At 41.1% G+C, this 24,053-nt stretch overlaps 2 protein-coding genes across 5 annotated transcripts in view; one reads left to right on the forward strand and one right to left on the reverse strand.

Moving 5' to 3' along the window:
* The window catches only part of swt1 (SWT1 RNA endoribonuclease homolog), a 34,536-nt gene extending 31,508 nt beyond the window's left edge, over positions 1–3,028 (forward strand). For all 4 annotated transcript variants that reach the window (XM_086046582.1, XM_086046583.1, XM_086046580.1 and 1 more), the window contains exon 17: positions 2,355–3,028. In XM_086046582.1, coding sequence (XP_085902708.1) covers positions 2,355–2,454 — 100 coding nt within the window. In that variant the 3' untranslated portion in view covers positions 2,455–3,028. The remainder of the gene's footprint in view (positions 1–2,354) is intronic.
* A 1,016-nt stretch (positions 3,029–4,044) lies between these two features.
* On the reverse strand, positions 4,045–21,545 carry ivns1abpa (influenza virus NS1A binding protein a). Its single transcript, XM_086046584.1, has 15 exons — positions 21,330–21,545; positions 16,912–17,201; positions 16,623–16,757; positions 16,044–16,213; positions 15,846–15,921; positions 15,556–15,729; positions 13,233–13,358; positions 11,728–11,838; positions 11,128–11,269; positions 10,834–11,058; positions 8,574–8,695; positions 8,114–8,240; positions 7,908–8,039; positions 7,654–7,827; positions 4,045–5,083 (listed from the first exon to the last, which is right to left on the reverse strand). Exons 3-15 carry the CDS (start codon positions 16,731–16,733, stop codon positions 4,821–4,823), a joined length of 1,953 nt encoding a protein of 650 aa, XP_085902710.1. The 5' UTR covers positions 16,734–16,757; positions 16,912–17,201; positions 21,330–21,545; the 3' UTR covers positions 4,045–4,820.
* Positions 21,546–24,053: the final 2,508 nt, after the last annotated feature.

A 24,053-nucleotide genomic window follows, 5' to 3' on the forward strand; every position in this document is an offset into this window, starting at 1 on the left:
CAGATAATGATTAACCTCATGTTACGAAACCATCGAGTCATGTTAAATTGCCAAGTCGAAGAAGGCTAAATAAATGAACGGTGGGAACAGTGTGAACAGCCAACACACTGGTCTGTCCTCCTCATCTCCTTTCTGAAATGATGTAAAATTGGAGAAGAAGCAAACAAGCAGGGTGTTCCCTCGCTACATCTGCTCCTTGGCAGCCGTTGCCCACACTGAACTGCAATCAACCTGAGTTTTTATTCTCGCTATTTTGTCTGCTAATGTCTAATTCTTTCATGAATATCCCTTCAATGCCACGGCCCAGTGTTTTTACCACCTTTCAACGCTCACAATTAGAGCACTGCCACACGTGGATGATTTCATCGACTTGTCAACATGAAAACGGGCTAGCAGAAGCAGGGTTACACGAGTAATTGTGTCTCGAGTTGATTTCACGCTCTATGGTGGCAGTGAACTCAGTGCAACTCACTTCACAAAAAGCAGCAGTTCAGCAAATATGGAACAATTCATAAAAAATAAAAAAAAAAGGCGTCAAGCGTTTTAATAACCACTCGCATTTGAAGTTTTGAAGCCATGAAAAAGACTCCTTAGCTTGCGATACAAAACATTGTTGACATGGTAACACTTAGCATCAATACTTGCGCTATGGGATGCAATGGGACTTTGAACACAAATAGTGGAGCAACACGTTTGGAAGGATGATAGAACAATATTACAGGCATACATTCTTTATCCCATACGACAGTGATATCAAACCCGTGGCCCAAGGGCCAAATTTGGCCCTCCACATCATTTTATGTGGCTTGTGAAAGCAAATCAAGCATGTCAACTTACAAATCTGTACCATTTAAATTGTCTTACCTAATAAATAATAATGTTCAGAGATTGCAAGCATTTTCTTGTTACGTTGTTAGAGTGACTTGAGAAAGCTATGAACAAACTATTATTCTTGATTACTGATTTCAAAACTAGTTATCCATCAGTTTGTTGTGTACTGTATATGCAATGATATGAGGCGGTGATTAAACGTGTATATAGTTTCACAGTCATAACGGCCCTCTGAGGGAAACTGGAACTACATTGTGGCCGGCGACAAAAATTAGTTTGACACCGCTGCTCTATGAAAAGTGACAAGTATTACAGCATCTTACAGCATCTTACTGACTCAGAGTAGTAGAAGTATTCGTCATTTTCATCTGTCATAGTCCAACAAATGAATCAAATTTGATTAAAATTATATATATATATATATATATAGATATATGTGTGTGTGTGTGTGTGTGTGTGTATATATATATAAATATATATATATATGTATGTGTGTGTGTGTATATATATATATATATATATATATATATATATATATATATATATATATATATATATATATATATATATATATATATATATATATATATCAGCCTATCTTCATCATACGGTGGCTGCCCAAAGAGCTTTACACACACATACACTCACATACAGTTCACATTCACTTATTTGCCAATCTATTGAACTGAAAAGTAGAGCGGGAGCATGCTGGTGGGTGCCTGCTGCTGTTTTAAATCTTAAACACCAAAAAGTTTGAATTTAAAGTTTAAAATGGCTTTCCTTAAAAATATTCTCACTCCGCATTATTCAATCTGCGCACTCCTACTCCTGTCTCTAAATACGAGTTGTGGTCGTCTTTTTGGTTCATTGACAAATTACAGCCCTTTGGTGCATACCGCCAGGAAGTGCCAAGTGTTTCCATATATAGTCAATGGAAGCAACCCTGCTGTATTCAGCCTCGTGAACAAAAACAAGACAGATGGCGCATGTTTCCGTCAGTCGTCAGCAAAACCGGGTCCGTCAGAAATCCGTCGGTATATACCCGCTTTATAATGATTACACCGACGGACGAAAACCAACCTCTGGCAGTACTTAGTGAGTCATTTTTGTAATTAAAAAAAATGTCTAGTTTCCTGTCATTCGTCAGCAAAATGGCGTCCGTCAGTACGAGACTGATGGCCCTTCCGCCAGTAGTGACAGAATGCCCACCTCTGTTGATTCTAGAACATCGGAGGCTTGTCTATTCTAGTCTATACTGGAACTCCTGAACTGGAATGTTGTCAGTGTTCTTTTGATTCTGTTGTTGTGAAATTATTCCATGATTTTCTTTTTTAGTTTGTGGGTCTCATTGCCACTTACTGAGAAAATGACTTTAGGCACTTACAGTACATGGTAAACTGACCATCTTAAGCCTGCCGCAAAATCCAAACCCCAACAAAAAACAAAATGTTAGCTCTGACGGTTGTGTTAGTGGGTGGATGGCTAACCAGCTTCTGTCTTTTTAATTTTTTTGTACCCCCCAGAGAAAAGCTGAGGGTTGGCGTGACACAGCTGACAGAGCTAAAAGACGCCCTGGACCACTGCGTTCAGACCACGGGTCAGCACCTCAATGTAAACATGTAGTCTTCACAGGACCCTTGAGTCCAGGGCCAGGTCATGGCTCAGGTTTGGTTGACATCTCTGGTCCTCATTTCACACTGGCTTTGAATGCTAACACTATGCTAAACTGTGTGAGTGCTTGGTGTGTTTACGTTGAGCTCAAAAAGGGATACGAAATGGAATCCAAAGTGAACTCTTTTGGGAGCTGGACATAAACATTGATTTGTTCCGGATATGTGGAAGTACAGAACACACCGGTTTGTAGCAACCAATCTGCCACAGGTTCTGTTGTCATTGCTCCCATCCACATGACTGTATATTTGTGCATATGTTATTTCATGAAATGTACATTATACGCAAACATTGCTTTATTTGTTTTTTCAGTTGTGTGGTCTAAAACATGATCCAAAGTGTTTTGAAGTAGTGTGCATATTTATAATTTTGTATTTTTGGACCATATGAATGTGTTAACTTATCTAAAGTAGTTTGAGTAATGTTCAAACTGTGTTTCTCTTTGCAAAAATGCTGATGCTGCACATTATTTAAATTAGCAGTTTTTAGCTGCTTGATGATTAAAAAAAAGGAAAATGGTTCAACATCAATGATTTATTTATTCCCAACCCAGGACCTGTTTAGATTTGGAAGGGATGATAGTTTCTCTTTCAATCCATCTATTACACTTTAAATGTGATTGGCTACTGGTGCAATCTGACACATTGGGACTGCTTTTGTAAGGAGATGTTCTGTATGGAGATCCAAAACTGCCAGAATGAAAAACAAAAATGAATAAAAGTGAAAATAAAAACAAATATATAATTAGGGAAAAAAAGGATATTTATCTTATGTATAGTATTTAGATATTTGTTTACTTTTATTTTGTATTATATTTATTTGTTGTTTCCATATATATGTTTTTTAAATTTATTTTTTCAATTATTTTTTATTTTCACTTTTATTTAACTTTGGTAGTTTTCGTCCTGCGATGCAGAAGAATGTCATTCAAATGAAGAGGCGGGCCAAAGTATCTTGTGTTGAGCTATTCGCCCATTGGTTGATCGTTATGTCAGTGCAGCAAGCACCATCACCTACCCAATAGGCGAATCGTTCAACCCAAGACACGCGCAGGACCGGCCCCTCATTTGAATAACTTTTCCTTCTGCATTTCATGCTGACATGAAGAAATGTTATTCAAATGAGTGGCAAGACTAAAGTGTGTCTTGGGTTAAACTATTCACCTGTTGGTTGATCCATATGTATGCGTGCCTAGTCTGTCTTGTTCTGAGTGTTAACACCACACAACTCTCAATGGCGTTAAATATGGATTCGATCTTGGATGGGCAGGTGACGTTATTCTGTTGAAATCCACTAATTTAGCTAACACCCCCGCACCGCACTACAATACACTGAAGCAGCACATTATAGCATGGTTGTCTGAGACACATTGGTGCCAATGAAAGATCAGACTTGACCTGACCGGTGATCGAAGGTGCTAAACATCTTGGCCAAGATTTGCAGTGCCTTGTTTGGTTGATCAATAGTGGTACACTGGCAACTTTTGTCCCCTGCCTCCTTTTGATGATCCCCATTTGTGTTATAAATGAATCATGACAAAAATTGAATTTTTTATGGTTTATTAAGAAATATTACAAACATGTGAACTGTCTTCATAACACTCCTTCCAGAAAAATCTGTCATTGCTTGTTTGCCAAAGCAAACCTTTTAGTTTTTTCAGTAACTGCATTCACACCTTGAGTTAAATCACAAAAACTAAGTCGAAGCTTGGCTGTGCATGTGAAGGGAGCACAGAAAAAGAAAACTCAAAACTGGCACTGGTTGATGAATTAAGCCATCTGCTAGTATCTATTTTGAGAAATCTGCAGTGTATAAAAATATAAAAAGGCCATTATATTTAAGATTCCAAACACAAACCAAATTTAAAACGGGGGGGGGGGGTATATTAGGTGTTACATAAGGCTTCTCATCCACCTCAGTATGTGAGTAAAATAACACAAAACGTAGCTCATCACACTTGCACTTTCCGAGTGACCAGTAGTTGACTCCGGTAAAAACCCTCAATTTTCAAGTCTAAAGAGAAAATAAAAGCACTAGGTGTTTATTAAATGTTGGCATATGACAAACAATATGTACAGCACGTAGAACAATGTACGCAATCTGAAAAGGCTTCATTTGTGTTGCTTTGGGCAACAAGCCCCACCCCACCCCGCCTAATATAAGCCAGTCTTCATTGAAGACCCCTTGTCCAGAATCCTCCCTCCCAACCCAACATCCACTCAACTCACTCACTCTCATACATATACACACGTATAGGATATCACGAAACACGATTATGTCACTAAGCCTGTTAGTTTGGAAAAGGGTGCAGCGCTGTGTCACTCAGAGAATGGAAAGAGGGCCTTGATGCAGTTGCTCCACTCGTTCGCTTCTGGGTTGTACACCTCCATTGTGTTCAAGAAGTCGTTGCCGTCAAAGCCGCCCACAGCGTAGATGGTGTCGCCCAGCATGACCACGCCCGCATTGCTGCGGGAAGTGGTCATGCTGCCTAGCATCCTCCACTCATTTCGAGCCGGGTCGTAGACCTCCACGCAGCGCAGCGCGTGTGAGCCGTCAAAGCCGCCAACGACAAAGAGTTTGCCTGAATAGCACAAGACATGGATTTTTAAGACCGCAGTTGTGGGTTTTTATAATATACAAGCAAGTCAATCCGCTTGCATTTGACATTCTTGTACATATTTATACACACACAGATTACATATATACACTACCGTTTAAAAGTTTGGGGATCACCAAGAAATTTCCTTATTTTTGAAAGAAAAGCATTTTTTTTTCCCAATGAAGATAATTCAAACTAATTAGGAATACACTCATTATTAACGTGGCAAATGAGAATTCTAGCTGCAAATGTCTGGTTTTTGGTGCAATAGCTACATAGATGTATAGAGTATAGAGACTGATTATCGGGGCCGATATTTGTCATTTTGGCGATTATCAGCATCGGCCTTTTTTATTAATTTGGTGGCCGATATGCGATCAATTAAAAACTGTTATTTTGGCTCTCATAGCCGCAGCGCATGTCTGTCTGCTGAGCCTGTGACTGGCGTTGACCCGCCCACGGCACCATCTGATTGGTTGCTCGTGCAGTGGGTAACAGGTAATCAGCAGTCAAAGCTGGTTGTTGCTTCGAGAGTGTTGAGCAAGAGCACTGCGTTTCAAGACGTGCGCACGCACCATAAGAGGAGAAAATATTGCAAACAGTCCAGTGAGCGAAGGTAAGTTAAGGTTACAGACGTTGGCAAAATTGTAATGCAGTATCTCTTCTACAACTCACAGCTACTTGTAACTAATTACTATGAGCCCATTAACGTTATATAAACACAAGTGAAGCAGCAGCTCTGTTCACTATCACTCACTCTACACATGCCTTAAGTGTGAATCACTTGAATTTAGAGCAATTTTAATTCAGTGCAAAACACATCAAGTTACCTTGTGTATTAAATGTAAATAACGCTGCCTCCCCCCGCTAGTAGTTAGCTCGCAGGATAACTCCCAACTAGCCATTAATTTGCTGCGTCAACCCCATGGCTGCGGAGAAAGGCTGAACCATGTGAAATAAGGTTACTGATAAAATAGATAGGGAATAAGAAGTGAGTTTATGTGTCTGTAAGCCACATTAAAACTGATGCAGAAATTCAATAGTAAAGCACTGCAAGTGAAAGTCAGTAATGGCTGTGCTTGTGTCCCGACTTTCTGCCGCAGAAAGCCAGGATGATGAAGACGGCAGCTGCCTATGAGATACGCAAGAATAAAGGAACACCCACAAAAAGAAACGGAGAGATGAGATGTTCATTTCGCCGCTGGCCAGTTGCTGCGTTAAGGATTTTTTGTTTTGGAACTTTAAAACAAAGATAATAAGTGATAGGTAAAAGATGAACATTTGTATTACAGTACAGTATATTGAATTTGGGGGAAACTATTACTATTGTAAACTTAAAAGGAGATACTGTATTTAATTGTATGTTTTCATTTAACTTTATAAGACATGCTGCTGAGCTTGGGAGCTCCCTGTACATTTTGTTAGAATTTTAAAACTAAGTCCATTTTCTAAGATATAAAAAAACCTAACATATTGCAAGAAAACTTGAAATTTAATACATATTGAATTCAAAGTTTAAAATGCAAATGTTTTGTGTATTTACAGTAGGGGCTATTGTAGCCCAAACATTCAGGACAGTTTGTTAATTTAAATTCTATTGATCCAACAACTGACTGAATAAAAGTGAACAATTGAAAGAGAAATACTTTTGATACATTTGCCAATGCAATGCTTGGCATTTATTATGAATAATGTAACGAGTAAAGGTACCGACTCCCAGTCCAGCAGGGTCTCATTCGCTAGCACCATGTTAGCTGCATTATCATGGACACAGGCGACGACTTTATTTTCTAGTGCCCACATACCCTTCACACTACGTAGGAGAGCAGCCAAGTTTTCAGCTGTGTGTCCTCCAAGGCGCATGAAGCACACAGCTGCGGAGATGTCCTTCGTCCACATACGTTATACACGTTATAGTCATGTAAGATTCGGTGGCTATGGACGTCCATCCGTCTGTAGTTAAGGCATTGGCCACGTAGCTGACCCGCTCAAACGCTCGTAGTATCTCCTCTTTCATTTGGTTATGGCTACTCTCAAGTTGGGGCGTTATTGTTTTGCGACTTGGCACCACGTACTTAGGATCGATATATAGCATTAATTTTTCAAATTTTTCGTTTGCCCTCAACAAAACCAAGCGGCAGCATATCGCGTCATTTTACAAATTAGTTGGGTAATCTTTGCTGTGCAGTGAGCATCGCAGCGACTGGCTGGAACAAACGCTCTCATGCTCGTCTGCCTGGCCCCGCCGCCATCGACCTGCAGATTCACATCGAGATTTACTTTGGATGTGGTTTCTTGTCGCTCCGGGAGAGTGGTTGTAAGCGAGTTTATGCTTACAAAGCCTACAGACGACCTTGTTGTCATCTGCTGCATCAAAATACTGCCAAACGGTGTTGTTGTTTTTCGTGGTAGCTTCGACAGAATTTACCTTTCTTCCCCAAACTTAGTGTCCAAGCCCCCTACTATGTGTGCATGCGGGCGGGGTGGGGGTGGGAGCAATTCTCCCAGGAGATGCGAGTAGCTGAGAAGCCCCACTTAACACGTGATCTTACCGGCATAGATGGCCACGCCGGCCCCCCTGCGGGCCACATTCATGGGTGCTATCAGGCTCCAGGTGTTGTTCTCAGGATTGTAGCGTTCCACAGTGTTCAAGCAGTTCCAGGACTCGGCCCCTCCGATCACATACATAAAACCATCCAACTCGCACACTGCGGCCTGATGCCGTCCTGAAAAGCGGACAATCATTTAGCTTGGACTACCACCAGATGTCAGCAGAACTGGAGCGGAGGGGGGAATGAACACATACTGATGTTGAGGGGGGCGCAACTAGACCAGGTTTTGGTGACTGGGTCAAAGGCATCACAGTTCTTCAGTCCTTTCTGCCCACAGGGGTCTGACCCTCCCACAACATAGAGGTTGTTGTTCAAAGAGCAGACACCTTCAAACACAAAGCACACATGAGCCGACAGTCAAGGCGATTGCCGCAAACCCATCCATGCGGGCCACGCCCACCTGCATTGCAGCGGTTGGTCCTGAGCTCGGGCACCTGAGCCCACTCATCAGCGACTGGATCGTACATCTCCCCGCAGCTCAACTCATCAGAATGTCCATTTGAACCGCCGATAACGTAGAGCTGTCCCTGTGAGGCGCGGATGGAGAAAAAACTGCAATAGTTGTCTTTGGGAACGTTTGAAAACAAAACTTGGCAATAAGAATTGCATGCAGGTTTCCCTGACTTCAGAACTCAAGTACATGACATTCATGAAAAATTTTGCCCTTCCAATTTTCTAAAATCACCAAGTATATTTTGTTACAGACTATTTTTTGGGGGGTGGGGGGGGTTACACTTTCTTGGCAACACCATTACAATTTTGGTCACAGTAATCATGATTTAGATTTAGTTTCCTCCCTAATGACAAGTGGATCATATGTACATGATGGCACACTAAGATGGAAGATGACGGCAGCATACCATCAGCACAGCCATTTGGAAACGAGCTCTTGGAGTTCGCATGGGCGCAATGAAGGTCCAGCGGTCCTCTTTGGGGTCGTAACACTCTACAGTCCTCAGACATTCCTCTCGGTTGTAGCCGCCTGCACAAGGTCAAAAAGATGAGCCAACACTGAACAGTGCAAGCTCAATTATTAAAACACCTTACAGCTCAGAAAATTTGGAGGAGGACCAACATTTTCTGCAAAATTAAACTAAGTGTGAACAGCATGTTTTATTTTTGTTTGTTTGTTTTATGCTTTATCTCTGACAGGATACCAGTGAAGAGAATATCATCATCCAAAGGAAGTTACCATGAGGTGGCCATTCTAAGCAGAAAGACTTGGCGGTATCACAGCTGTATTTTTTGCACCAATTAAAATCCTTTAATTTTCTCAAAAATCAATAGTGCGCCTTGTAATCCAGTGTGCCTTATGCATGGCTAGATGGATATCAGCTTTTCAGTTCGTCACCTTTAATTTAAATTCCTTCCTATTACGTTTGCGCTTATTCACATCTTAACACTAGCAGGCGTCTGTTTTTATCATACCGGAACAAGAACTACTTCCTGCTTCCGTGTCTAAGAATAATGGGAACTCTTGTCTTACTATCCAATTGCTACGGTCAGACAGAATGCAAAATGTGCATTTCTGATTCCAATGCTACAATGTAGGACCGTGAGGTAAACGACAAAGCCAGCTTCCAATAGCAGCCGGGGCAGGGCAAATAAAGGTTGATTAATAGTGAGCACATTGACCCGTTTACAGCTGCTGAACTGTCAACCAAAATAGTACTTAGCATTAGCCACAGTAATAATTAGCCACAGTAATAACAGCCACCAGATTGACGAGCGCTGTTCAAACAATTTTTGTTTTTCTGTCGGAGGATCCCCTCCTCCCCACCGCTCCAAGCTAGCGTGTTGTTGTACGGACTAAAGCAAGCGAGACACATGGCGCTACCCCATATTTCGTGTCCGGTGTGAACCTAGCATCATAGTGCTAACACTAAACTATTTAACATACAATGCTTCACAAAGATAATGTGCCTTATAACCTGTGGCGCCTTATGAAAATGTTTTCAAATAGACCAGTGAATTGATATTGCACCTATGCACAATGGTTCGTAAAATAAGGTACTTTTCTACAGCGCGAAGTGTATAGTCAAGTGGATGACTCAGCACAAGTGTGGCTTCTCTTACATGATATTAATGCTGTTACAGGGAGTCATCTGTTTAGGAGGATCCCAACAGGTTTTTGAGGATACAAATGTCATGCAATGAACTAGTGGCCGCATAATTCACAATATTTTTTCAATTTTTGTATCGTTTTCTCTGTCCAAATGTTTTCTACTATGGCGCACCCAAACTTGCGTAGAAAATTCTGGTTACATAGCTGTCATAAACCAATTTACTCGTTTTATTTTGGGTTTCTATTTTCTGTTTGTGTTGTCACTGTCTTAATCGGAAGCTCAGCCAATACTGGCCAGCTTTTTGTGAACTAAAGGACTTCTGTCACATTTGTGATGCATGGCAAGCTGCAATGATTAAAGATACATGCTGTGTTAGCTTCTTACGCAAGTCGCTAACTGGCTAGTTGTCTGAAAATCTCAAAATAACCCGGTAATTTTCATTTTATGCAATTGTCTCTGCTTTAAGATTTGATTCTCAATAAGTCTGTGGTAGCGCTGTGGTGAAAGCAACTCATCCATGTGTGGGAGACCTGAATTCCCACCTCAAGCAGTTTTCAGTCAAACCTCCTTTCCATTTCATTGTTTTTTAATTATGTCATCTTCCAAAGCGCTTATCCTATACAGGGTCGCGGGGAGTGGCTGGAGCCTATCCCAGCCGTCAATGGGCGAAGGCAGACTACACCCCGAACTGGTCGCCAGCCAGTCGCAGGGCACACACAGACACCGTCACTGAGCGTGAATGGATCCCACGCTGCCCGCACACAACTCAGGCGTGTGTACCACTACACTATCAGCGGACCTGTTTTTTAATTAATTTAAATTAATTTTCAATGAAAGATTCTACACTGATTACAATTGTGTTCAAAAGTTTGCATTCAGCATTTACGTGTCTAGGAAAATCTTTGCTTTAGGGCCATACTTAGGTAACACTAAAAAAAATAAATAAAAACTCCTCAAAATTCTAAATTTGCTCATCAAATGAAGTCCTTGAGTAGCAAAACTACTCCGCAGGGAAAAAAATGATTTCGAACCTTGAGTTCATTTGTGTACCAACCTGCTGCGATGAGCCTAGAGTTGATGGCTGCTGTGCCCAGGCCAGAGCGAGCATAACGCATCGGGGACAGCTGCTGCTCCTCCAGCTCCTCGGGCTGGGCCTCAAAGCTGAGGCTCTTCAGCAGGCAGGGCGTGGCAGATGGAGAGGTCTGGGGGCTGCTGCGGCCGTGCAAGAAGATCACACACAACACACCGTCCAGCACAGCCAGACAGAGGTAGGTGTTGTCTAAGGGAAACACGACGTTAGAGACAACAAGGGCAACACGGCGTCCACGCTACACTCAAACGGGCTTACTAGTAGTCTTCTCAGAGGCGATATACTTCCACTCTTTCCTGGTGGTTTGTTTGGGGGCATTTGCTGCTTGGCTGGAGGGTGAAAGGCTTCCCGAGGAACTGCAGCTCATCGGTCTCTGGGTGCTCTCTCGTACCGGCTTCTTCTGCAAGAGCATAGCGCAGCTACAGAAGCCAAGCCCGCTCCACACACGCACACACCTTAGGCCAACTGATGGCCAGCGCCAGCTAATGAAACTTCATCCTACCCATCGCCAAGTTGGGTCTATTGTGGACCTACATAGTCTCACACCTAACCTCAAAATGACACCAACACCGCATAGCTCCAGTCTTCAGATGAACTCAAAATCCCCATCTAACATTCGAGAAACCCTCAACCTGCCCAACACCAACACATTTGATGTAAGCTCACAAGGCATTAAAGTCCTGCCACATTAAGTTGTTAGATGGTAACCAAGAAAAATAGCTGCATGAACTGGACCTTCCGGCCAGGCACAGGCCGTGCGGTGGTATTTGCATGGCCCGACGTAGGCTACGCTGAACACTGCCGATCAAATGCGGTCGAGAGCTCATCGCAGTGAAGCTGGGCACACTTGTTGAATACCTGCACAAACTGAAGGTGGTCCTCCTCGCCACCAAACACCTCAGTTTGCCCCTCAATCACCAGCCCTCCATCCACCAGCTTGTGGTCAGCTGAGTAGTACAGCATTTGCACCTGGAAGACAAACAGGAACAACACACCCATGTGGCTGTCTCCATGGTAACACGGTATGCCCCGGCATAGTGGGGATTAGAAGAGGAAAGCGGGGAGGGACAACGTCCTTGAAATCAAGTTTCTTGGTTGAGGTGTTTCCTTAAAAGACACAAACTGCAGCCACTGCACATAGGCGTCACTGTTTGTGCTAAAGAAGATTCCGAAAGCCTGGCAAGGGTTGTCTTCCTAAATTGCATCTAAAAACAAAGAGGGATCGAGTGAAGAACGACGCGCTCCAGTCAGCGAAATCTTCTGTGAAGGATGAAGAATAGGTGGGGCAGCATTTGTCCCCTCATTATCCAGTCTGCTGCTTGAAAACCGCTCCTCCAGCTGAAGAAGCTGCTCATTGTGATCGAACTCACAATAGGCAGGCAAGCACACATGGCAACACAATCGTGGCCTAATGGTGTAGCGTCATTAACAATTGCAAAAATGTAAATACTGGAAGTCGGCAGGTTTTTTGTAGTTGCCACATTCAAAAAGTTAAGGTAAGGACGTCTAGCAAAAAGGTGGTTTTTTTTGTTTTTTTTTTTTAGGAGGGGGAAAATGATGGGTGTTGAAAAATGTATCGGTAACGGTCAATGTTCTGCAACCAAATGGAGTTCTCTTCTAATAGAATGCCTTTTTGTGGTGTGCAATCTGCATGGTTGGCTTGTATTTTGGCAGTAGTACTGAAACAAATCTATTGGTTCCTCCATACTGAGTATGTATGCGTGCCATAGGTATGGACAGATGGTAGCACAGTGTTGCTTGGCTGCAAAGAGAGGCTGCTAAGAGGCAGTAGTGCTCCCCTCTCCTTTCTCTGACTCATTACCCTGGTGGATCAGTCCCGGCTCCTCAGTCTGGTCCCCTGCTGCTGCAAATAACCCTACAGGAGAGATAAATCAACGGGGAGGAGTGCCTGTTAGTTCTGGAACACATAAACATGCACCTGTTCAGATAGTCAAGTGGCAGTAAAACAGATGAATCAAGGGTCAAACCTTCAAGAATCTTTTCTCTGCGTTTCACAGCAGAAGAGCACTGTAATACTTAGATGGGGTGATAAGAAAATCAACCACAACCCAAAGGATAAGTCAAAACAAAACAAAAAAAAAAAAAAACAAGAGCAAATAGGGGCTCTTTTGGTCTCACCTCTAATTTGTGGCATGGTTCAGGAATACAGTTTCATACTGCAAAACCTCAACAAATCAGAGGGAAAAGAACAATCCTGACATAGCAGCATGACAACAGCATGCTAGTAGCTCTATTTGAGCCCCCTTAATGACTTCTTGATGCCAAAAACAGGAGGAGTCAAAGGGGGGAGGGAAAGGATGACAATCGCGCTCAGAGTTCAAAGGGCACACACTGGTACTGACCTCCTCCATGAGTTGTTCCAGTTGCTCTCCATTTTCCCAAAGGCTACGCTGCACCCAGTTTAGCACCTTTGAGTAAAGCTTGCCATTGCTGGGCAGGGTCAGGTTGTCTTCTAGCATTACTTCTAACTGTGAACAAACAGTGAAGGGAGGGAGTTTAGTTCAGTCCCCCTTTACAATTCCAATTTAGTCGTTACTGTGGTCATGGGCAATCTACATTCTGCTAAAGGCCCTTTCACACTGCACTTAGTGTTCACCGCTGGGCATGGATAAGAGCACTTCGGTGCAAGCTTTCACATATTTGAAAGTAGCTGCTTAGCGGCCTACCAGGAAATAGCACGGATGCCTTTCCTGATGTCTGGTCTACTGCCGTTACCAATCTGAAATCACTCAGCCAACTGGTTAATTTCATGTCACTGCAAAGCCGCTTTCGAGTTGAATATTTTTTTCAACTCGAGGAGCGGCCAACGGTCACCTAGAAGGGTGGCCTGTCATCACTCTCTCACAGAACATACACAATGAATGAGTGTGAAGAGGCCTTAAGAAGCCTTAAAAAAATAAAATAAAATTGTAGCCTTTTGAATTGTTAAGACATTTGAATTGTCGTTATATATTTTGTGCTAGTATACGCTACATGTTGCGCTCCCCTATCAGTCTCACTTCCACAAATTACGTCACCTTTGCACGGTAGTAAAACATCACTTCCTGTCCCGTTAAATACGGTGCTGAGCTGAACCGGTGGCTGGGAATTTGAGCTCAGTGCCCTGCGCCGCTTCCAAAACCAAAAGAAGTAGTGCTGGCGGTGCAGGTTTGATACCTGAGTGGGGTGGACGCCGCAAGAGTAAAACACCACCAGTTACACATATCTGCTGCCAATATAGGATGAATGCGCATTCGAGGCATCCCCACTGCCATCGACAAATAAAAAAAACAAAAATTCAATCGCTGTAGGTTGGCTGTTTGAAAAGTAGATCTTGGGTTAAAAAAGGTTGTCCCTGTGTATTTAAGGGTTAACTTGTGTTTACAAGAATATTTTTAAGTCAGTTCATCTTTTTAAGTGTGCTGTTAAAAGACTGAAAACTGTCGATGAGAGTCCCGTCATTGCAACATGTAAGTCACTTGCCCCAAATCTATTCTCAGTAAGCTTTGTCTGTAGAATATGCAACCAACTTGTTGTTAATCTTGTTAAATGTCAAAACGGTAGACAGTAAATACAAATCTTATCCGGTGTTAGGCCAAGTAAGACTCTGCTACTAATGCAGCAGCACAAGTGGCCAAGAATAAAAGGGTCAGAAATAGAGATCAATTGCTGAGCATCTATTTTTGACCAGCTTGGTTGCACGATTAAGTCTACTGCCTAACTGACCAGCTTGGTTGCACGATTAAGTCTACTGCCTAACTCCATGATTACATTTCAACGAAAATCCAACATTGCTTCACATTGCAATCAAAACAGTTTGTCTTAACTTTGAGTGAGATTTCACCACTCAACTGGTATTGTGACCTAATCTACATGAGCATATTGCTCCAGTTGTCTTGGTTTTTCAGGGTACTTTCTCCAGATGCCATGCTTTTCAGCTCCTTCCACAGATGTTCAATAAAAATTTAGATCAAGGCTTTCAAAGGCCACTTCAGAATAGTCCAATGCTGTGCTCTTAGCCATTCTTGGGTGTTTTTAATGGCTTGGCAAAATTCCAAGGTTGTGCGACCCTATTGAGGGTATGTGGTGCAGTGAATGAATGGACAGACTGGAAAATTCGGAGCACCGGAGCTCCAGCGAGGGGGCCAACAATCCGGCGGAGTTTGGTCGCTTAGGGTGTGTCATTTTCAGATACGCGGTGGCGGCCGTACACCCTGAAGGTGGACTTTGAACAACGTCAAGCTAACCCTTACTGATTGAAATTGCAAACCTGCAAACAATTCAACTTACGAAAAGCCAATCGGAGCGCATTGTGTTCGTATCTTGACTTTTGGTACCGATTTATGTTTTTGATCATTACTTGCAATATATGTACAATGAACGTGAATTGACAAATGGAGTCCGGTTCCTAATGCTCCCACTAAGACATGGGAAGAGGTAGGGGGCGTGGCAAAAAATTTAATTACTATTTTTGCCAGATTCAAGTTATATCTGTTACCACTGTGGGATCTTCTTTCATGAACAGAAGGGTGCCAACAATTTTGTCCTCGTGTATAACGCAAATATCAATAACTCCTGGCCTGGCATTATTGATATTTGGGTTATACCCATTTAAAAGTATTCGAGAACAATTGAAGGAATAAGTGTCAAGAACACAACTGCATGTTTTAACAAATTCAATTTCACCTTGAGGCGGGGGAGTTTGAGGAAGTCATCCTGTTCAGAGACCTCCAGTAGATGGTCTTGAATGTAGGCATCCACTTTGGCCAAAACTCTGGCATCTCCCATTGAGCTGGCAAAGTTCCGAAAAGAAATGACATTCTGGGAATCCATCTTAGACAGCAGGTAGTCGCCGCAAATCTGCAAAGTTGCAGATGTGGAATTACATCACAAATTCACAGATACAGATTCGGTATGCGTGGTTCTATCAAGCTTAAGTTACACAAGTCTATCATAGTATTCGATAAAATTCAAACCTGCTTGACTCGCTCCATCTTGAACCTTTTGGCAGCAGAATAAACGTCCTTGACCAGCTCCTTATCTGCCTTCAGCCTAGAGAAATAAAATAAAATTGAAGAGTAAGTAAACAATCCTCGATTTATGTACTAGTATTCTCACGAGAGAATATCTCTCAATTTAAAGTCAAGCCAAAAAAATCAGAGACAGGTACTTACTGGGCAGTATAGGCATAGTTGAGCAAGATCTCCACAGCCTCCGGGTCCAAGTCCTCAAAAGTGACATGAGACACTCCATGAGGTTCAATATCACTGTTGAAGATCTCAAACAGGTATGGACTGCAGCAAGCCAGCACAGCACGATGGGCCATCAACTCATGGCCACATACCTGTTTGGAAAAAAAAGAGTTTTTTTTTTTTTTTTTTTTTAACTAGGTGCACCAAATCTTAAAGAGATTGAGCAGTATAAACATTGTCACTTTCTGTTCAACATGCAATCACATGATTTGAAAGGTACTTTAAACACTGGATTTTTGGATAGTACGCTACCAGATTTTTTATTCCAATGCTTTTGGAGGTTACTTATTCATAACCATTTTTCTGGGTCCATCCAAGCTTTGTTGTGTATTTGTTAGAGCAGGATTTGTACATGGATGAAAGTCAAATTCGTAAAGAAAAGCAGGATGATACAAAGTAATCGCAACTTCTTCAACTAGTCATCTCTGAGGATTCAGAATGAGTCAGCGTGGTGCGCTGGCACTTGTGTGAGGGTGGTGTGTGTTTGCCTTTAGATCATACCTGCAGTCTAACATCGCAGAACTGACCACTCTTTCTCAGGGCATTCATTTTGGCCACAGTGGAATCCAGGAAATTCTCGTCCTCAAAGATCAGGTAACCATTCGGAATCATTTTGGCTGAATTTGGTTGGTCTGCCTGGTGAGAAGTTCATATGAATACAGGTACAACATGCTGCTGAAATAGTTTAGTGATGAAAAATGCACCGCACGTTTTACATTTTTTATCGCCTAAATATATTACTGACCGGCGAGAACTAGGTGTCTTAATTGTGTGTTAGTCCCAATCTTACCTAATAGAGGAAAATGTCAAATCCAGGGAAGCAAGAGTAGAACTAGAGCTGAAGGTCGTCAAACAGGCCAATCAGAGGAGATTCCAGGGAAACTCCAGTCTTCTTAACCCGAGCAGTGGGATGGGAAAGTTGTCAGAAGAAATGCCAATTGACAACACAGGTGGCTGCAGAAGGGAGAGGGAGGGCTTCCACCCCAGCAAACTATCAGGCTTGAAGCGACTGTAATCAAGTCCTCGTGAACCCGTTGGCTATAGAGCTGTACTTATTCTGTGTTGGTCATACATTATAACCTGGAAGACAAAGGAGAAAAGCACTGAATGAACAAGGCTGAAACATTTTTAAATTGATGCTTTGCCATCAAGTGAATAGGTGTCCAAAATCCCCCCTGAAAATACTAAGACCAGGGTGTGTGGCACAGGATGTACGAGGCTCTTCATCCCATAGCACTTCTAACTCAGATATCCTCACGTCCATGTGTTGAATGATCTCACTAGACCAAGCGCATTTAGTGCATTTAAACTGGATCAAATCAAGACATAAGTTCAGTTTGGTCTCGTGAGAGGCAAGTAACTCCAGCTAAATTAGCTATTCCACCCTATATGAATACTATATACTGTAACTATAAAAAGAACAGAGGGAACATTTTGTCCATTTGTTTCAGGCACAGTTGCGCCAGCACATTCTCACGTGTTTTACTAATTGTAGCTGAAAAAAAAGCCTACAGATTCCAGGCATCAATATAATTTTAAAAAAAAATAAATAAATAAAAAAAAGCTAAATAGAACTTTGTCTTCATATATTTTATAAAACGCTTTTGCCCATAAAAAAAAAAAAAAGAAAGAAAATCCTAAGATCTAATATGAACGTTTTGGATTTAACAATTTACAACAATTAACAATTTAACACAATTATGTAAGTGGTACAGAGTACACATTTCAAGGTTTCCTGACATTTTGAACTGAATGTTTTTTTTACAATTATTAGGCAAACGTGTTGTGAAAAATTAAATGAAGACAAAGTTTTATTTTTATTTTCATAATGAAAAAGACTTGAAGTGAAATTTAAGGCACCTTTCTTAAAACATGGACAAACAAGCAACAAAGTAATCTAGGTCCACAATATAGAAAAAGAAGTTTAAAAGAAATTTAAGCCAAGAGGCAGCTGTTGTACTACCAGCTAATGATGTCTTGGTGCTACTTCTTTTTGTATTCATAGATAATTTCACTGTATTAGTGCAACTCTGCATAGTGTATAGTTTTGGTTCAATTTTAAAACGCACAAAAGATTTACAGCTAAAAATTTTAAGGCCAGCATATCGCCATCAATTTAAGTCGCTCCTTTATTTATAATCATGTCAGGAATGATGGCATGAATTGCAAAGATAATACAAGTTGAACGTACTATTATGTTGTCTTCATGATTAGTTTGTACATAAAGAATTTAAGCTGTAAGTGAATGATGCTTATTATAAGAGCAGCAGTTTGCTGCTGCGATTTGCCGCGATTTATATATTATCCGATTAATCGACTGATCGCGACTACTGTTAGTGATTAGTCGACTAGCAAAATAATCATTTGTGGCAGCCCTAATATATAAATATATAATAGGTTTTAAAATTGTTTTCTGAACAAATATAACTTATATAATGTATACAATACAAATACAAATATACAATACAAATATGATATAACTTGTGAAGGTCATAACTAGTAAGATAAACAATCTATTGTTATGCATATTAATTGTGCAATCATGCAGATCTCCAAAGAAAATACACAAAAATCAAGCGACCACCTTCATCCAAAACCGCTCTATGCCATGTGACGAAAAGAAAAAAGCCCAACAAAAAATGTGTAAAAGGGACAAATTGTACTAGGACGTGTTTATTACAGCACCAGTCACCAAAGGAAGAGGAATGAGAGGGAAAAAAAAATCCCAGGAACCTGCTTTGGCAAACTTGCTAAATAACAAGAAATAAAAAAATAACACGCGTCAACATTTTCACAGGGGAAAACCATCCATCATGGCACACACTTCAGCAGTCAGCACACCGCAGTCTTTGTGTAATCTACCAAATCACAAGTACAGCAGCACTGGCGCTGAAAGCTATAATTCTCCCAACGTGGATGGTGGGAACACTGACCTACTTTTTGACTGATTACGCAACTACTCTCAGTGAATGGTCTAAGCTGCACTCAGTCTGCTGACTTACTAGGCTTGTGCCTCCACTCAATAAGTAGCCCCCCCAATAAGAGCAAAGCCTAAACCGCAGCTCCTCGGTTAATTCAGCATTGTATCACATTCCTACTTAACCACAAAATATAAAGCTACATTGGGTAAACTATCTTGTGCAATGTTTAAATGTAGTAAGATTGGTTTAACAATTAGCACTGGCTTGTTGAATATGTTTTTTCCACATCTATTTTGAAATATGGAGTACAGTGGAATCTCCTGTCGCCTCATTTTAAATTTGATGATTTTCACGTAATATTTCGATGTTTATCACACGCACAATGGTCATCGTTAACCGCCCAAAAAGTGTTGAAAGCTGCGCCATGGTATGTGTCAACTTATTTGCCTCGAAATAAAAAAAAAATAATGATAATTGCATTAATTAAACAACTATAATTATGATTACTCTGCTTGTGAACTCAAACACTTTCTTGTGGTATATCACCTTTAAAATTTAATCCACACTTAAGGAAACTGAGGCCTCAAGATCTCAGCTTCTTTTTCTTTAAACCTGATCACAGGCCATTCAATTGTTTTGAATTAGAAACAAGAATGCATTTTTGGCCGCTTTTTGAAGCCTTTAAAATGTCATAACTTCCTTAATTCTTAAGATAGACAAAACTTAAACACCGTTTTGTTCCTTTATTCCAGTGACAGTGGTCTTGCTCGGAAAAAAATATTTTAATTTTGTTGTCACGTACCTACTGACTGTGAAAAGAAAAAGTATTGATATTGGCCACAAAATGTCAGTTATTGAGCGGGTGAGAATTAATTTGTGAGGTATGAGTCATACGTTCTTTCGCAAGTGAAGCTTCTTGAGGCGTGAGCTTGACTACCGGGGAATAAAAGGGAGCAAAGGAAAAAAGGAGGGAGTGGAGGCCAGACAGCAAAACTCAACGTTTCCATGTGACTAGTTGAGCACTGAAGTGCACGTCTGACATTGAAAATCTCAACACGTTTAGAGCACCTTCCAGTGGAGAGGATAGTCAACTGCACAGTGGAAATGTACTGCATCAATTTAACTACAGCGAATGGAATGGAATGATAAAAGGGGGCTTTGTCTCGGAAGCACATAGACATAGAAACATACATACTGTATGTTTAAAATAATGCCTGATTCTAGCTCGAATTGCTGAGATTGAAAAAAAAAATTTTTTTGAATTAAAAAATTTAATTTGCAATTACAATTGGTTAATATTAATCATAGTATTTCCACTTTTTTGTCATTCTCCACCAGAAAAGCCATATTGAGGAAACATTTTTTTAAAACGAGAAATTATCTAGGTTATTTGAGAATTAGAGCAATTAGAAAGATCTATGGCCAACAGTTTCCGTAACGGATTACTGGCACAGCAGGAAGGATTTAAGGCACGAAACGAAGTCTCCACTCGGCAACACATGGCGCATTAAACCTACATACTAGTCCTATAAGTAGACAATCAATATTGTCTTGCTGGCGGTACATTAAAGCATCCATATTGAGCCAACAACTCGTAAAATAAGGCATTGTATTGATTCATGATGTTATTTTTAATAAGAGGAATTTTTAATAAGAGGAGGCCGTGTTTTAGCCACAATGTCTTTTGCGGGTCTGCCTCCCCCTGCTTTTCCTCCTCTGCTGGAGGAACGTACCTCTTCCGCTTGGCCCTGTGCCACGACATACATCCCGGCACTGTAAAGCGGTTGTGGCGCCAAGAGCTCACGTAACACTACACCGTTGAAACATTCCACACGAATAGCGTACAATGAATGCCGATGGAGGCTCATGCTTAGCAGTCCTTGTTAGCTTTCCGGTGGCTACAACCTGCTGAGCTGGGATGGCAACCACGAGACACGCGCGCTAGCTAACAGTTCAATCTCGAGGCAGACAACGACGCATTATAACACCCATTGTCCATACGCAGCACCAGAAAATTCTCGACTGGCGGCGAAGGACAAATGAACCTTTATTTAGTGTGCGACATTTTCGGCAGCGGCCGATAAAATGCTCGGCCATTTGCAGCAGCGGTCGAGCGGAAGACAGCCATTTCCATCCGTTGTAACGTGGAGCTACATCGCCAGATAAGACACAACAATCGCACTACCCATTAAAAAAAAATATATATATATTATAAAAATCCCGACATATTTTATAGAAACACGCCACACTGGCGTCTAGCTGATGATATATTTTACTTTCATCTTACCTGGGGCGTTTGACAGCAGACGATATTAGACATATTTAATGAGAATGATAGAGCTGGTCGGTTGTGGCTGAAGGAAGGAGGCAAGACGGCTTCAGGAGCTGCTTGTCCGCCTGGTCGCTGAATGTTGCGTCGTCTTTTTGTTTGCAGTGGCAGCTCGTCCAGTCTGCGTCCACTCACACTCACGAGTCGCTCAGTGACTGCCAGTCAAGCACGCTCCCGACTAGCTACGCAGTAGTCACGCCGTCCGTGACGTCACAAAGAGGCGTGTTTAATCCGCACGCCCCCAACTGGGAAGTGATGCAATTTGACAATGAGTGACAAAGTTTGGAATTACAGGCAATTTGACAACGTATAATGGGAGTAAACACGTATTCTCTGAGCAAGAGAATGAGGCAACTTTCTCACGTAGTGCACGTACTAAAAATAACTATTAATCAACAATAGAAAATGAAAACTCAACAAACTGTCCAGTCACTTTATTAGTTATACTTTATCTACTGAGACATATACAGGAACTGTATGACTAATCCTGCCTACAAATAGTAACTTCTTACTTTTCCTTACCACTATAAAAATGAAAATACATTATTACTTTAGTTTCTTTTTTTATTACATTGGTATTACAAGATAGATTCATTGATTCATTAATTGACCAAATCCTCTCAAGTGATATGAGACATGAATCAAATTCTCCCAAGTGACTTGAGACATTATTAGCTCAAATTCTTATTTATTTTTGCATAGTTAACCCACTTTCATGCTTAAGAACATCAACCAAATATAAATAAAATAAGTATAAAATAACCCAGGTGAACATAAAATGCAGATTTTAAATGGTGAGTTCATCGAGGAAGGAAAAAACAATTCAAAGCTATTGGCCCGGTGCAGGAAAAGTACTTGGCCTCTAAACCTATAGTTACTGGTTGGGCCACCCTTCACTGCAATAACTCAAATGAAGCGTTTTCTAGAACTGGCAATGAAGGTTTCATATTTCTGTGGAGGTATTTTGGCCCACTCCTCTTCTATTTGCAGAATTGTTTTAATTCAGCAAAACCTGGGGTTTCAAGCATGAAGTGCCTTTTTTGGATTGTTTTGGACTACTGTCCTGCTGCAGAACCCAAGTGCGCTTCAACTTGAAGTCACAAACAGATGACCAAATTCTTCAGGATTTCTGGTAAAGAGCAGAATTCATGGTTCCAAAAATCACAGCAAGTCATCCAGGTCCTGAAGTAGCAAAACCAACCCCAGACCATCAAACTACCACGACCATGTTTGACTGTTGGTATAATTTTCTTTCTCTGAAATGCTGTGTTATATTTACAGCAGATACAATGAGACACACACCTTCCAAAAAAATCAACTGTCATCTTGCCAGTCCATAGAATGTTCTCTTGGGAATCATGCAGATGTTTGTTTGTGTGTTTGTTTTTCCAAAAGTAAGACAAGCCTTGAACTTATTTTTGGTCAGCAATGTTTTCTCTTTAAAATCCTGCCATGGATGCCATTTTTTCCCAGTCCCTTCTTTATTGTTGAGTCATGAACATTGACCTAACTGAAGTAAGGGAGGCTTGCAGTTCTTTGGATGTCTTGGATTGCAAAAGTGACCTAAATGAGTCGTCATTGTGTTCTTGGGGTGATCTTGGGGCCACTCCTGGGAAGGCTCTATTTGTGAATAACGGCTCTCACCGTGGTTTGCTTGAATCCTAAAGCTTGAGAAATGGCTCAATACTTTGCAGACTGGTAGATCTGTTCTTGAAAATTCTTTGGATCGTGGCATTGTGTTGCAGCATTTTGAGATCTTTTGGCCGATTTTATTGTTTAGTCAGACAGGTTCTAAAGTGATCGTTTGATTGAGCAAGTCTGTAAGGCTTGGGTGTGGTCAATGAAAATAAACTCAGCTTCCCCAAAAAATGTGATTAATTACAGTTAATTCATGATTTAATAAGGAGGTCAAGTTAATTTTTCCACACAGGGCCAGGTAGGTTTGAATAGGATTTTTTTCCAATTAATACTTTGGAAATAAAATAACCATTTAACAGCATTTTAAGTTTACTTGGGTTATCTTTCTTTGATACAGTATGTGCATTTGTTTGATCATCTTAAACATTAAAGTGGGAAAGTAAGATGGATAGATGGATAGATGGATGGATGCATAGGATACTTGTGATATTTGTGAGCAGAGGTGCATCTATGCAGAACCTTTGATTGGTCCTCAGCTTTCACTTATACCCTCACCTGGCTGCTATTGTAATGTAACTTCTTCTAAGAGTAAGCCTGATCTGAGCACCACTGCAAGACTGAGGTGATGTTTGATTAAGTAACATCCAGGTTTTAAAGCTGCACACAAGTGCACAGGCGTCATTGTGAAGGAAGATCCCATTTCCCACGACTGAACAAAGCTTAGCTTAAGCTTCAGTAATAAGATTAAAATGTATGAATTGCTTTAATACAAATGTATTATTACTAAGCAAATGATGGCCCTCTAAGCGCGGTGTACTTGGTGCATTTGTGTGTACTGTATGGGGAAAATAGCCCTAAAAGAGTAACTCCAAGATTGCACTTAAATGCAGAAATTAATGAATTTGACCTGTCTTTATTTTTCTTAAATCACCAGATATTGTGCTAGTGGGGGTACACTTATGACATGGTGATAAAGGTTATTGCTGGCAAGAACTTAATTAAGCGAAACCTGCATCACGTTTAATCTTTTTGTTAGCCCGTTTT

This window comes from Filicampus tigris, chromosome 12, assembly GCF_054856515.1.
Source record: "Filicampus tigris isolate MCC_2025a chromosome 12, RoL_Ftig_1.0, whole genome shotgun sequence".
Lineage (NCBI taxonomy): Eukaryota > Metazoa > Chordata > Actinopteri > Syngnathiformes > Syngnathidae > Filicampus > Filicampus tigris.

Excerpts from the sequence above, each read along its gene's own strand:
- ivns1abpa (XM_086046584.1), bottom strand. The coding sequence starts at position 16,733 with ATGATTCCGAATGGTTACCTGATCTTTGAGGACGAGAATTTCCTGGAT. Across the intron at positions 7,828-7,907 it reads TTGCGCCCCCCTCAACATCA|GACGGCATCAGGCCGCAGTG; the intron begins GTATGTGTTCAT and ends TCCGCTTTTCAG. Across the intron at positions 5,084-7,653 it reads CGGCGTGGCCATCTATGCCG|GCAAACTCTTTGTCGTTGGC; the intron begins GTAAGATCACGT and ends TGTGCTATTCAG.